At 33.1% G+C, this 16,650-nt stretch overlaps 1 protein-coding gene across 2 annotated transcripts in view; it reads left to right on the forward strand.

Annotated features, from left to right (window-relative positions):
* LOC118181164 (nose resistant to fluoxetine protein 6-like) overlaps window positions 1-16,650 on the forward strand; it is a 71,184-nt gene that overhangs the window by 28,089 nt on the left and 26,445 nt on the right. The window contains exons 6-9 of one of the 2 annotated variants that reach the window (XM_035350238.2): window positions 1,918-2,088; window positions 8,023-8,116; window positions 11,408-11,500; window positions 14,785-14,950. In XM_035350238.2, coding sequence (XP_035206129.2) covers window positions 1,918-2,088; window positions 8,023-8,116; window positions 11,408-11,500; window positions 14,785-14,950 — 524 coding nt within the window. The remainder of the gene's footprint in view (window positions 1-1,917; window positions 2,089-8,022; window positions 8,117-11,407; window positions 11,501-14,784; window positions 14,951-16,650) is intronic. The other variant, XM_035350239.2, reaches the window with a different exon arrangement.

A 16,650-nucleotide genomic window follows, 5' to 3' on the forward strand; every position in this document is an offset into this window, starting at 1 on the left:
AGAATTCTATAAAAATTTCTAATATGCAACGTCTTTAGAATTTTTTTGAGTCATAATCCAATTTAGTCCAGGCCAGAAATTTTATGTAAAATTATAAGTTGAAATATAGTTTCTGCATAATTTTGTTTAGAGATTCTGATGAGATAGGTTTAGATATTCTAACGAGATTTGCACAGAGATTCTATAAAAATTTTCGCAGCGTTTTTAAAGGTTATTATATTTCTAATGGTCATTTATTTGGAATATAATGTGTATAGAGTGAACTAATCGAATTCTACTGAAATAACTGATCCGATTCATAAAATATTGAGCTATAATTCTAAACAAGTTTTCTTTCATTAGAAGATCCTATAAAAGGTTTGGGGAATTTATGAGTATTGTAATGCCCGCGAAGTTTTCCTTTCAAATTAAGAAGAATTGATTAAATTTTCACTCTGGGTAGAATTTAAAAATTTTATTCAAATTTTGAAAGGAACTTTGACATGGATAGGGGCGGGTTGAATAAAAATTTCCAAAGAGAATGTGATTTTTTTTTCAAATATAAACTTTAATACCGTCTTGATTTCAAGAAGTAATTGAATAAAAATTAATATAAGTTTTAAGAAACAGTTAAAATAAATTAAAATTAAGAAATCGCTTCTCTTATCAGGAGTACATATGTAATAGTTAAGATTATTGAATTTAGAATTAAAATTTTGTAAATGACAGCATAAATTTAATCTCTTAATTAATTTTATAAATTAAATTGCTTTATCCTTTCACAAGATTTAATTTTTGTATTATATAAGCAATACTATGCCTATAAATGTGCGAAATATTAACATAAATTAAAAATATAAAAAAACGCTAAACTGCGCACATACACACACACACACACACACGGGGGAAAAGAAAGAAAAAAAAACCGAAAGCTTTTAGATTTTACATTACGGGCATAGGGGCGTTCGTTTCATTTACATACACATACACCTTTCGAGAGGATTTGGGATAACGCCTCTTTGGACAATGTCTAAAGAATTAATGCAATTTCAAGACAATGTCTAAGGAAACAGTACGATTTCAAGATAATTTCTTAAACAATTTAGTTTCAAGACAATATCTAAGGAAAAAGTGCAATTTAAAGATAATTTAAGAATTTTTAAAGAAATTATCTTAAAAGATTGCATATACTAATTCAGAAGTCAAACAACAAATTATTCGGCGTGTTATTGTGTCTTAAGATTGCATATATTAGATTATATGTATATATATATATATATATATATATATTATTCGATAATAATATATATAAAGATTACATATATATTATTGAAAGATTATCTATATGATAATGTATTTAAAGAAATCATGCAATTTCATGATCAGATATAAGGAAAATATCAATTTCAATACAAGATCTAAGGCAGCAATGCAATTTTAAGACAATTTTTAACGAATTAATTTAAATTTTAATTTTTAATGAATTATTTATAAGCCTGCATTAAGCAAATTTTCGTAAACTTCGAAAAGGAATTTAAGCATCGTTTTAATTGTGTACATAAAAAAACGATCCAATTAAAATAATTTTCTTACGTATGTTTCATTTATTTATTTGTATGTGTGCGTGAATTCTGGTGTTAAGTTTAAAAAAGTCATAAAGTGGACTCTTTCATATTCGAACATTCATTGTGTTTATAGATAAGAATGGGTATAAGAACTTAATAAGAAATTTTTTAAAAGAATCTATTACATTGCGTTAACTAACTGCTATTTGTATATTTTTAGGTTTAAATCGCAGTTACTAATTATAAATACATTTGATTTAAAAATAATTGTTATTAAATTATAAACCATCATATTAATTATAAATATCGCAAGTTACTGTATTTAAATGAGAAATCCATTTGTGTCGATAATTTAACTAAATTTATTTCAAAGGTGTCAAAGAGAAAATAATATCAGCGTTCTCGATCACGACTAACTTCAAACGTCTCGTGGCTCCTTCTGGCGGCTCGGCAGAACTCAAATGCATCCATGGCATCAAAGCCCTGGGCATGTGTTGGATCATTCTCGGACATAACTATGTATTAGTGGACTTTGATGTATTCAGTAAGTAAATTCAAATTGCATTCACTGGGACGTTTTGTTTCAACTTGTAATAAATGTAAAATTCTTAGGATTAAAACTGTTAATTCTAGCAACGGATGGTGTGAGACCAGTATGAAGAGCAGCTCTGAAATGAGCAACATCAGCTCATTTGGATGCAGCTTCCTTCTACTTTTTATTTATGTCGTAAAAATTGGAATAATACTTGAGCATGTTTCGGGTCAAACTTGGCTTGGGTATACTGGCCTGCAGCAAGAGAGAGTTTTTCCTGCTCTTTCCAGATCCTCAGCGAGCCCCTTCAGGGCCTCATTTGTATTGAAACTGTACAGAAAGTTTCTCCAGTAGAGGTCAATTCTTTACGAGGGAAGAGTAGATCGAAGCACTTTGCTTCCAAACTGAAGACCGGGAGGATTGGAAGCTGGCCGGTAAGGATGCTCGTCACGCGGGCTTCTTGATGAATTAGGAGATGTGTGAGGAGGAGCACGTTAACTACTTCATGTTGAGGATACAACTAATGCAAATAACAACACAACAATTATTGTATTAACCCGAAAAATATGAACTTATATACATTGAAAATCGTTCTTGTAAGGACAAAATACAATAATGTGCAATTTGCAGGCTGTCTGTAGCTGAGGGTTACAAGGCCAATCAGCTAACATGTGCGAAGAGCGACCATATAAATGCAAAATATCAGTAAAAGTTCGAAAAAGTAAAGAAATTATGTGCAAACTATTTAAAACGACCACTCAAAATGATCCGAAAATTGCGTTCCATGTGGTAGGAATGACAAAGAGTCTCTCAGATTTCATAAATTGGCAGAAACACAATTTCAGTCTAAACAGTATCTGCACTCGGGAAACCTATATTCTCACTGGTCGGCCTGATCGTTCAGAGTAGTGTGCAGCAAATGAGCAATGCGAGATCTTTCTTCCAGAAGAACGTTTCGTAAAACTGAAGGAGCTCACATAATTCCGCCAATGGTGGTGGCCGCGCATTCTTGGATGATCAGCTTTATGAAGTATAGCGCTCTAAATCCATCACCAACTGAGACACGTCCCTAGCTCATCCATAATCATTCATCAGCCCATCTACAGACTAGACATCGAAAGTGTAAAAACAACAGTAATAATAACAAAAGTCCTTCTTGCCGGATGATCTAGAACAGGCATATCAAACTCAGTACCTCAAATAGGCCTAATCCTATTATATCGCTGGCAACTTGCTCCTTTTGAGAGAAAAGTTATTCACACTGATACGTGCTAGACATAACTAGACATACAAAATACAAAATCACGTACGATGCAAATTTGCTTCTTTATAGGAACCGCGCGTGTATTTGTAAAATTCTAGGATACTCACTTCATCGAATGTTTATACAGAGTCAAGTGGCACGGAATTTCAGTTAGTATCGTCTGTTAATAGGCTTTCCCAACGTCGTTTGAGAAAACATTTTTGCAAAAAGGCTGTCTTAAGAGCTCTGTTTTAGCACCTCAGGTTGCACTGCATACGCCTGGATATTAAACGGAGTTCCAATTCTTGTTAATATAATATAATTATATGCTTCTTGTTATTTTCTCGGGATGTGCCAAAAACTGAATCAATGGCTACGAGTTTGACCTACCTGGTTCTGATCAGTGTTCTTTCTAACATACCATCAAACCTAAATCCATCTAAAATTTTCCTGCAAATAAAAAAGGACCAGACATGTGTTTCAAAGTTGCAAAATCTCGAAGAAAATCTTTTTTTGTTCTGAAATCAGCAAAGCAATACACATTATTCAGTGTGCAACAACAGTTGACACCTCTCAGCATGCCATTTCTTTGCACCCATAGATATATACAAAACTAAGCAGGAAAACAACGAATGAATCCAAGAGGACTCAGCAAATGGGAAAAGAGGAGTGAAACTCAGGCATCTCACATCAAGTAGGAAAATTACGTTCAGGTGAAAATTTACCGGTAAAGGAAGATACAGGTCATGATCAAAGTCTTGCATATGGTGTCATTTCGTTGTTTCAGTCTGTCTAACAAAAGTAAATCCCTTATTATCAACCTGATTATAATCAGATGTAAATCATCGAAGGAAGCCCATAAATATTTATCAATACCTGGGTTGGTGAAGGTACACTCCGCACAAAGAAAGGGACAATTCTACATCTCCCGCTCTATTGAGTCGATTGTCAAATTTAACTCGCGTTTTTCATGTCTCGAAAGCGCGACTTAGGATCTATATCAGATTTATATATAGCATTCGACAAAAAATAAAACTTTTTCTGAAATGACATATACATTTTTTCCAAATTTAGAGTGTATGACTGGGATCATTTCGAAATGCCAAGTTTTGTAAGAATCGTATGAGTAATTTTTAAAAAAATCAGTTCTCAAAATTTTAACTCCTGAAAGTTAATTGGAAATTGTATATATTTATTAACAGCTCTTTTTTTATTAAACATTATTCCTTCTTTCCCAATTAAAATATTTTCTCATTTATTTTTTATATTTATAGTTTTTAGTGAATTAAAAATTTTGGGAAAATATTTTGAATTATAATCTATACAATTTTTACCGTCTCCTCAAAATAGATGCAAAAATTAAACTCCTTTATTCTGAAGTTTACAGGATATACGTGAATTTATACACTGGCGCGTTTTGAAATTTGGCATATTTGCTACAAGCGATAATTACGCTAAACGTGCTTTACGCTACTTGTTAAAAGTTATTTGAAAAAGTAAAGGATGCACCTATTTTTCCTCTCGCGTACAACGAGAGGGAAAGAAAAATAGATTACGATAAAATGAAAAATTTTGCCAAGTGAATTATTCTTGGGGCAACCTGAAAAAAGTGACCCAAGATAAATTTTTAAATTTCTAGGTAAGTCTCTCACCAAATTTTACAAAATTTAATATTTAAGCATAATTTGACTCACAGAATCGAAACAGGAAAAGAGAAAATCATTATGTTATTTCAGAAAAAGCCCGATTTTGTGTCAAAAATACCTATGTTAGAACAACGCTATATATAAATCTAATATGTATCCTAGGTTGCGCTTGTAAGACATTGAAATTAAATTTCATCGATCAATAGAATTAGTGAAAAGCGATGCAAAACTAAGCTTGCTTTTTTTTATTTTTAACCAAAAATAACTGACTGAAAGCGAAGCCAGGGTGTTTGACTGTTTAATTTCTTACCTGGCGACATTTATGTGGTACTTAAAAAAATGTTTACAACGTATTTTAACCTTATTTGGCGACTCTACCTTTTTTATTTGACGACTTTAATTTGTTATGTCGCGAATTTTAATTATATTAATGTTTGTTTTAAGTTATCATTATTCTAGTATTTTTTTGTTTGTACCCATGTGTATTCTAATCTCGTAAAAGAGTTTTCTTAAGCTGTTAGGGCTTTATTTGGTTCGTTATTTTTGAGACTGTAGTGTAAACAAAGACAAGAAATGGTTGAAAGAGCCACTTGGTTTATGGCCATTTACTGACAGTGGAAGCATTTAGGGTGTTGTGTTGTCATTTGCTTCGCTGGTGGCCTTTTTACTAGTGGGGCTGAAACGAAAATCGTCTTGCTTTCTCTTTGTTATAGTTGCAATTTTGTTTACTTCAAGACAGTGGGGGGTATTGTAAGCTTAGGTAATTAAATTCTCGTATAGCTTAGTTTCCACTTGTGAGTTGAGGGTCCTCTTTACTTTCCCACATTTCGAAGTACAGATGTTTGCCTTCATTGTCAGATTTTCTTATTTTTGATTTGTCGTGGGGGTGGAATTTTCTCAGTTAAATATAAAGTAAAATTCTGGGATTGGTAAGATTTAATTTGATGATTTTGTGTAGGCCTATGAAATTTTCGGGGGGCGGAGAAGAGAGTTTACTTATGTGCTTACACCTTGTTAGAAGTCATTCGGAGTCTGATTTTTGAGCTAGAAGGGAAAGGAAAAAAAGAGTGTGGGGGTTTGATCCCTTGCGGGTCTTGTTCTCGCGAGCGCCGGCTGTTGATTTAGATTTCGAAGCGGAGTCCGATATGGAGTGATTTGAGTTGCAACCTTTTTAAGTCTCGTGCGCGGGACTTTCGCCCTGCGGCTGGCTTCGGCCCAAAAAAACGGGTCGGGATTGTATTGACTAAGCTACTAGAAGAGCATTTTCTTCTAGAAAGCTTTAAAAATTTTAAGTCCTAATTTCAAGAGTACTTTACCAATAACTTTTAGCACTGATTACTTCTGGTATCTTCTTTATTCTTTGAGAACTCTCTGCTGTTATGAACGCAGCGTTGAAGCCGAATCATTTTAAAATCCGTGAGGAGTATCCGGCGCGGTGCGAGTTTCGACAACGGTTCTTTGGAGATCATTGATTACCTTCCGCAAAGAGATGAATCCATGAGAATTCTCTGTGAATAGAAGGATTGTAATGTTCCTAATAAGTCTAAGAGATGAATTCATGAAAAGGAAAGATACTTTTCCCTGTATCTAGAAGGATTGTATGTTGTGAAAGAATCAGTGAGTGATGATTTTGTATTTTTATTTATTTTGAATTACCTTAATGATTATTCTCAGTAACCGGGCTGGAGTTGTCAGTTTAATGATTGCTGAAATTAGAATATGATATAGTAGGTTGAATGTGCTTAAAAAATTAATTAATCGTTACACTGCAAATTTCTTTATTCTTATAAGAAATTACCTTGATTAACACTTTATGGCAAATATGAAATGAGTAAAATATTAGTGTTACAATTATGATACTGTAGGATTTGAGAATGTGAACTTAATTAATGTTTTAATTATTGAGAGCTGTAATTTTGTGTGACATTATATGTTACTTTTCATAGTAAAATATGTGATAGGATTACTGATCAGTTATCCAATATTTAGTAATATAATATTATTCTAGAAATCAGTAAATATGTATGTTTAAAATTTAATTGCATTTTTTTTATCTTGTGTGTATATTTTTTGGGTGGTCTGTAATGTCCCTCCATTTGTTTGAGTCGGGAGGCTTTTAAGAAACGTGGAGTTTTATTGAAATTGGATTATTGTTTTTTTCCTAGCGGGCTTTACAACGCGCCCTATTGTACTAACCCATTACCACTATACGATTATTCATACGATATGACTTATCATGAATGTAATTTTTTTAAGTTAGTTTTGTCCGTCACCATGTGTTGAGTCAAAGATAAAAGTCATAAAAGCATAAAATACCTAATTTTTCAGATATTTAACAATTTCATTTTACGAAATTTCATTCCATAATATTTTTACGATATTAACTGAAGAGTTGATCACAATAAGCGACATATTTTCCACGTTTTTGTATATAGATTGGGGGGACTTCAACAATTCGATAACACTACGTGAATTATAACATTAAACGACGTCTATAGTATTAATTAAATATTATTGCTGCCGCCCAGACGAGAAAGTGATGCTGACTGCTGTACAGAAGGACCGGGCTTGAATGCCGGAGAAGGCATAGATGCTTGTGAAAGTGTAGTGTCTGTGCGGCAAGCGAGCACTTCTCTCGAGTCGATAATGGTAGGAAAAGAGGGGTGGGAAAACCTCGTACCCCCTCTTCGGACACTGTCCCTCGAAATTGAGGCAGAAATGAGCAAAGCTGGTCTGTCCCCTGTACGGTGCTCAAAGCTCACGCCGACGGCAGGCTCAATTTTGCCTCCTTGCCTTGATAAAATTTGCAGTCTTGTACTCCTTGCCACTATAAAATTCGTGGGCTTGTTCTGATTAGGTTACACAAGTGACGTTAGTCACAGCAACACTATTTACTAACTTCTACTGAAGTGTCGTACAAGCGTAAAATCACTTTGTCAGTTTTGTGTCTTGAAAGAACGAATGTCATTAGTAGTATATTGTAATAAATTCAGAATGTGTTATGAGGTTTCTTTCTAAATGACATCTTTAAGAACACAGAGTAAATTTTCTTTGCAGAAGATACCTTTGCTGGTAAAAGCTGGTTTAATTCCTTACAGTTTGAGCTGATCCATAATGGATGGTTAGCTGTGGAAACGTTTTTCCTGCTCAGGTAAGTATACTGGATCTGCTTTCCTGAATTTGATTCTAGACGTTTGAGGAATTGAAAGTTTTTCGGTGAGACTGTTTAAATTTTAATCTTGTGTTCATATACCTTTTGAATGATTTTGATACAACGAAAAAATTGATTATGATACAAAAACCATTTCTAGAGGTTTTTTCTAGTTGCAGTTTGCATTAGCTATTGATCTGTACTTTGATTTCCATGGCAAAAAAGCATTTCTTAAGTTTTATCGTAGAAAATGTTTTAAGTTTTCTTGTGCTTCTTTCTATCGTCACCGTTGTCTTCGCTTGGTCCGTAGACAGTGCTCATTGTACAATCCCGGAAGCATACTAATATTTCGTGCTCCCTGGTGTTCTTGAAAGAGTATCGGTCTCATTTTTTTTTCCTAGAAATTTAATTGTACTTGTCGTATGACTTGCGCTTTACCTTGGTGGAGTTCAATTACTGTACATCATTTAGGCTAAAGAAGCGGGATTTTTTTTTCCGAATACTGAAGTCAAAATGTTGATTTAATAATACCTAGAGTTTATCTTTACATTTCTTTTCTTTCTTCGTAATTTTAGTTTTTAAATTGCATAGGAAACCAACTATGATTATAAATCTTGGCTTGGAAATTTCTTTTGATTGTTGAAGAAAAGCTTTTGAGTTTGTCTGTTTTACTTCCTTGTACAAAGTAAAGAAAGTATCCCAATAGCAAAAAATTTGGGGTATCATATTTAAAAGGAAATATCCATTTTAACTCTTCCCGAATTCAACTGGACCTATTTTTTTTTCTCATTTTCTGACCTCTATATTTACGGAGAGAATTAAGGATTCTTTCTTCCAAAAAGCATTGTAAAATGGATTTAAAGATTTCGTGACGTCTGTACGTACGTACGTATATATGTATGTATGTTTCTGGTATAATTACAAAACGACTAACCGTAGAATCCTGAATTTTTATATATGGGACATATAGCTGTAAACCTCCCTTTTTAACTTCAATCGACAGTATTAAAGGTACACACACACACACAAACACACACACATATATATATATATATATATATATATATGTAACACACACATATATATATATATAGTATCATAAATTTTTATTTGAAAACAAAATTATCTCAGGTTATCTTCGCGCAGTTTACTGCTGAAAATTAATCAACATAGACAATAAGTAAGAAATTTAGAACCAATTTCACAAAGACTCAAAAGAAGTGAAATTCAATTCCATTAAATTTCAAAATTCCCCAAAAATATGTAAAATTAACCAAAAGTCAAACAAATATGAATCACAGAAAATACAAAAATCACAAAAAATAAATACATAGGAAGAGGAATGCAATCTAATTTGATATAACGTTATCAAGAGGAAGTACATCAGTCTCATTTGAACCCTCCTCCACTTTGAGAAACCACTGCGTTTCTGCTATCCAAAACTAGCAGATGTAAAACTAGCAGATATAAACTAGCAGATGTATCCAAAACTAGCAGATTTTGTAAATTATTTAATTATAACACTTCAATCAAAAGTTATGAATTCCTCCCCCCCCGTCGCAGTGTTAGAACTTTAAAGAAATCTTCAGACTCATCCACAAGTAAAAATTCTAATTTCAAGGAAATCAGAAGAAATTTATATTTTTACTGAATTTAAAATAAACTTATTAACACAAAATATACTTACACTTTCAAAATTTAAATTTTTTATGTCATTTTCGACTTACTTCGAGGAATCGACTAAGTTAGACTAAGTCGATAATTTAATGTTCAATAAGCCGTACAAGGAAGTCATATAGTATTACATCATATTTTTTAAAAGTTAAATCATTCTTCATTACTTAATTCATAGTATGACAGACATATGAAGTGTTCATAACGTTGACTAACAACTAAGGTAGTTCTTCGCTCAGAAATATAAATTTAATTGCTGAAGTGGTCTTTGAAAATCACCTTTTTAATAAATATGTATTTATCTTTCTGTAGAAGACAGTTTACTTTTTCCTTTATTATGAATCTTATTGGTTCTTAGATAACCTTGATTCAAAGATTCCTACATGATTTATGTATTCGAAAATGAGAGTATCTTCCATTGGAATAGCAAAAATCTACTTTTATAACCAAAATTTATTAAAACCTTCCTTTATGTAATGTTTTTATTCACGATAATCTATGATTCTTCATTCAGAATTGGTCATCATGCCATCCTGCATTAGCCATCGACTGCTGCAGGACTTAGGATAAATGACGCCTCTTGGAAAAATTCTATTTCTATTATCAATTACTTTAGAGTAGGTACTTCAAGGTCATTTTCCCCCTCTCATATTGCCTCGTAACCATGATAACGACAGACTGCGAAAGATAGTCGAGTCCCGTAATACTTCTTTCGCTTTATACCTCTAGCCTGCTTCGCTTTGTGGAAAGCGCATGAATGAATACTGATTACATCTGATGTCTCAATGAGGAAGAGAAAACAGGAGTGCTGAATGATTGCGACATGCGATTACAATGGGAGCGAGGAAAAAAGAACTTGAAGGGCTTAATTTAAGTGACAGATTATAGTATGTTGTGTTAAAAGTAGCTTTCTGATTTTGCCGTTGAATCGAATTTTATGTGGCGTAAGCGCCATGAACGAGATATTTAATAAATGGAGTCAACACACAATGCATTAATAATCAAAAGACAAATAACATGTTTGTCAGGCCACATTAGTAAGGAAACTGAACACTGATATGGTAAACTGAGGAAAGACTGAAAAACGCAGAAAAATGTTTGCACCGCTTAACAGTGCATCGGGAATTCTAAACGCATATTGTTACGTTGTTTTTAAAATTTGTGTAGTTTCGCTGTTGAATTGTGTATGACCTAAGTGCGAAGAAAATAATGCTTAATAATAAAGCTAAAAAGACCAAAATAAATAAATAAATAAATAAAATAAAATAAAATAAAATAAAATAAAAAGTAAAAAAATGAGTTCAACAGCAGACTGGCAGATTGCGAGCTCAGCGAGACCGTAAAATACGTTAACAAACCTTTTTAGGCGAAACTTTTTAATTTTTTTTAAAGTTTTAATTGATTAGCTAAAGAAGAAAGAAAATTAAACAATAAAGTTCTAAAGTGATCTATGTTGTTATTTTCAACTCCTAAACAAGTTAAAACTCTTTAATATTGTTAAGAAAATTTCAGGTGAAATGTACATCATTATGTTGTTTTACTTACAATAAAAACGTATCATAGTTTTTGAACAGTAATTTTGCGTTTCTTCATAAAAAATGAATTTTACTTTTTTAGTGGTATCTTATTTTCTTACGCTGGCCTGAAAGCCGTGGAAAAGGTCAAAGGAAGAATAAACATCCCACTTCTTGCACTACGTCGATACGTCAGGTAAGGCTGTCGCCAGAAATCAAGTATCTTTTGTAGATGTACAGTGCTTAAGATTTTAACATGTACATAATTTATGTATCATTTATTCGTAAAAACATATTTGAGCTGAGAAATGTGTATGTGTCGAAAAATGGCCTGTCCAATCAAACAATTCCAAAATAAACAACTTTTCAAATAATAGTAATATAAAAAGGGTAATAAAATATTGGATCTGGGAATGTTTCTAAGTACAGCTAAGATCATTTAGTATGCATCTATTAAAGGTACTGCGGCGTATAAATGAGAAAGTTATGTAATCGAAATAGCAATGTATGGTATTATTTTAACCGCAGAAATTTAATACTCAATTATAATACTTACTCTTATAAAATTTGATTTTATCACCTAGCTTTTAATTTTTTTAAAAATATTATTTGCAGTTTTAAAATGCAAAAACATTCCTTTTAGTTATAAGAAATCAATTATAAAAAGTGGAACGACCATACTTTTATCTCAGTTTTTCATCTAAAATTTTTAGGAAAATTTTCAAATCAATGTGCACATCTGAATGTTTCTTTAAAAAAAAAAAAAAAAAAAACTTGAATAAAAATAAATAAAAAAATTACTAAAAAAATCTTTCTGAACGATTAAAATTTGATTTTAATCGTTCAGAAAGCCCTAAGAGTGCAAAAAAGCAAACAATCATCCAATCAGTGAGATATGGTTTTTGGTGGACATAGGAAGGACATGTTTCCCGTCAGGAATCTCCTCTAGTCAGCATACTGCAATGTATGTTCTATCTCTTCAAGATGGATTCAAGCCCTCTTCCATCTACAAGCTGGATTTGAACCAAATCCAGTATGGAGTATCGCAGAGCATCCCTTTCTGCCTTCTTATACCAATGTAAAACCGACTTTCGGTGAAAATGTTACGAAATAAAACGTGGAGATAACTATTTATTACAGATGGTACTCGTCGTATAAAATGAAATTTCCATCGTTTATCTAAATATGGAGGAATCGAGACTGAGTTAAAATGACATGCAGATGTAAAAGATGTATAAATGAGAAACGTATAAACGATGTGCTACTCTAGTTAACTTCACTTTTTTGTACACGTTAGGATGTGAATTCTCTGGAGAAAAATGTCTTTGAATTTTGGAAGTTTGGGAAAACGCTAGAGTCATTCACGAGGAATTTAATGTGCAGCTGTTAGTGAAAAGACTAGCGCTAGGCATTTTTGCCGCTTGATGCAATCTCAGCGGCTTCTAAACTCCATTGCCGAAATGTCCTTCTAAATTCTAAACATTTTACCTTCCTTAAATTCTGCGGCCCGTTGTAGCTCCACCAATTGAGCCGTCTCTACAGCGGCCCTGTATTAGTACCACTCATCACTCTGTCAGAGAATTTGCAGAGATTTAAAAAAGAACTCAACATCTCAAGGCCAATTTCAATTACGATATTTATAATCTAATTGAAATTGGCAAAAATAAAAACGCAGTTTGGGCTAAGCGGTATGTGATCTGTTTTTGCATTGATTCCAAACCCCTGGACTAAATTTGTACTTAGGTAAAAATGTATGAGGTCTGACAGTTATTTTTGGAGGAGGTGGGGTCACTAATAATATAATGTTAATTGGACAGCAACAGGATATCAGTGAATAAGATTCCGTGAATTGAATACATCAAATCGAATACTCAGAAACTAGATAATGAAGCACTATTCATACAGATGTGAACGAGGGTCTTATGAAAAGCAGCAGGCAACTTAGACTGACCGCTATATTGAAATGCCTGGGACAAAACATAACAGCTTAGTAATAAAATAAAATGGAATGATTAAATAAATAAATAGAATAAATAAATGGAAAAAAATAAATGGGATGGTTGAAACATAGCCAAAGCATAGTGTGAAAATATGTATATAATATATAATATTGGATATAATATATATTATAATATTGGATGTAGTCTCACAATTCCTCGTACAATAAACAATACATTTCGCTGCTAAAATGTACGAATGTATGAAGGAGAAAAATATAAAGATATCGCTATTGCAATTTTTAGAGGATAAAAAATGAATACGAAAATCATGCAATCTTTAGAAATAAGTTTTGAAATTTTTAGACGCCTTTCCTCCCCCCCCAGTGTTAGAGCGGTTAAAGTCTGTTGAATACTGGTAGTCCACCCGTGTTCGAACCCAGGCGATTGAACCAGCTGCGTAATTGGATTTTATGCCTTTTCCCCCATGTGTACCGTGAATATTAGTCAGTTTCCTTTATAAAGTCATCCATGAAGGCATTCCTTCCTTTAGACAGGCAGCTGTTACGTATTTTGCAATGTTCAAATATACTAACGTAAAACAGCTTTTAATAAAGGTATTTAAATGTTACGCGAGGAATTGCTGCTTTGAAATCGTTGAGTTTGTTAATCAAAAATTCTTTAAAGTTCTACAAAATAGGAAATAGGTAAAAAAAGAAATTCGAAATTTTAAATTCGAGCTTCCAGGTACCCATGTTCAGAGGAGGAATACGTTATTTAAAATCGGATAACTCTAGGTACCGTCGTTTTTTCAGAATGCGAGGAAATTGCATACATTCATGCAGATTCTTCATTATTTAATTTCTTTAAATGTAATACAGGGTGATACTATTTGATGGCGACAATTTAAAAAGTTATACGCCGTTCATAGTGAACAGATGCAAAATGCCGTTTCGAGATTAATAGCTGGACTAACGCTCCTTTGGGCTAAGTAAAGCTTTAGGCATTCTACGGGTTTTACAAAAGACAATAATAATTTGAGTTTTTTTCCCAGCCGACAAAGTTTCAAAACCACTCTTCAAATGAAACGTGTTCAATCGTGTTCAGAAAACAATCGTCAAAAACATTGAATATTTGTGTTAAATTTAATTGAAACTAATTAAAGTTATGATCAGTTGTTGTCTTCTGACAGAAAAGTTTAATTTTAAGTTTCTTTTTTTTTTTTCTTCTTCTTTTTTTTTTCCATTTGGTTTCCGATTATCTGCACTCATACTGAAAACAAAAGTCGCGAACTCATTGGTGATTTTGGAGAGCATCCTCAAACTTACTGCGAACAATTTTTCGGCCAAGATAATGCGCTATTTTCACATTGGCGGCGCACAAGCACGAACTCGGTATCCGCACATAATACGTTTTCGCGTAATTTTAGGAGAAATTAAAATGTGCCCTTTTTTCCCTTACTTTTATTACTTATATGCTTTAAATTCAGATAATCACGGTTTCAGTTAACTAATAGATTGAAAATTGTAATTCTTATTCTCAGATTAACGCCACCACTTCTTCTGATGATGGGCGTGGTCTTCTTCCTGCCTCTGCTCAGTTCCGGACCATTTTGGTACCGAACGGTAGATCCTCAAGTTGAGTCCTGTAGAAAATACTGGTGGACCACATTGCTTTATTTTTCGAATTGGTGGGGCATCGATAAAGGGGTAAGTAAACTTCTCGATCTTGCACATAGGTTTAGCTGTTATAGATAATTGAGGTTTGAGTCAATGTCATTTGGACTTGGATACGTTTTCTAATTCTTTGCTTTGCAATAAATGAACTAACTGTAATAAAAATATATGATGTTGTGTCGAATGTAATGATGGAATGTGTGATCTATAAAAGAATATAAAATTAAAGTAACTTACCCCCACAGGATGACACTTCAAATAATGTGAATTAAGAGAAATTTATTATATCTTGACATCGTGAAATTTTAAATTAATACCAGCATAAATCAAGAAAAATCGCCAGACATGAGATAATTGACTGTGATCTGCAGTAAGTATCAGTCCTACCATTTTGAATTCTAACCTTTCGTACAAGAAATGCGTAATATTCCAATCAAAGTAAATCTCAGTTCATCTTCGTTAAGCAAAGTTTCATGATAACAAAAATCAAATTTTATAACGGAAGAAATTGAGTTGACTGGTTATTCCAATATATTTTTGAAGAGGCGAATTTCCGCACCATCAGGAAGGTGTAACACGTGCACATGAAGTCCTTTCGAGGATATTTTAAGTCGTAGAGCATCATTAATTTACTGCAGAAGTCAGCATCTAGATAAATTTAGTTGAATCTTCAGTACCAATTTCTATTTTCTAGGCGAAATGCATTCTCTTCAAACTTTATGGAGATGGCCGTCAGAAAGGAACGAAAAAGAACAAAAATTGCAGACACGCGTCATCCGCGGTGAGAACGGAAAGAAGCCGCCCTACACCTTCGGAGTCCAGCAGCAGAAGGAAGTAAAACCGGTTGTAGTCAATTTCGCTCTGTCATTGAGCGGTCGCAATGAACAGATTTGATGTTGAATAAATGTGGAGGCTTGCCTGCACACTAACATGCATTGCATAAACGAAATATTGATTGCCCTACAAAACTGCTCTGTTACGTTGCAAAACAGCAGAGTTTCATGTAAATATATCTTTTATTCGATCACAAAGAATTTGCAGTCGACCCCACTTAGGTTTGCACAAGCCAACACTTCTGGGTTAACCAAAAACAAATACTGTTGAACCTAAATTAAAATGCTTTTTGACTAACCTAACGACTTAGAAGATAATGTAAACTCGTAGAAAGTCTCTGGCTCGTAGAAGCCGGCGTGACAAGCTCGATGGCTGGAAGCACTCAACGCCACAGAATCAAAGCGCTAATAAGTCAAGGTAACAACATAGCCTCAAACAGGCAGAACAGGCTCTAAAATCAATTTGCGAAACCTTCTCTTAAGTACAACGTCTTTTTCCCTAAACGCGCACAGTCTAATTTACAATCTGGCATGAAAAGCGTGGGGCAAAAGGAGAGCGATAGGAAAGTAATTTTAACTAAAAATTAACTATTAGTTAAAATCAGTAAATAAATCCTGACAAGTTTAAGTTTTTGATTCTAACGAGCGGAAGTATATGAAACAGAATTGTACAAAATTATACATTTGACCTTTGATTCCGCAAACGAATGTATTTTACTTCCTTTTACCAAGTAAAGGAAGTTTTGTAATTTCGACGAGAAATATTCAACTTGCGAAATTCTTCAGTAAACGAATAAGTTTTCTGTCATGACTTATGTTCATTTCTGCAAATGTCATGTTCATTTCTGCAAAAGGCATATCAAAAGGAATAAATTTCGGACTCCTTCTTACGTAGCTAGA

The sequence above is a fragment of the Stegodyphus dumicola genome, chromosome 1 (assembly GCF_044657685.1).
Source record: "Stegodyphus dumicola isolate Sdum_Otavi_A_Nest chromosome 1, ASM4465768v1".
Lineage (NCBI taxonomy): Eukaryota > Metazoa > Arthropoda > Arachnida > Araneae > Eresidae > Stegodyphus > Stegodyphus dumicola.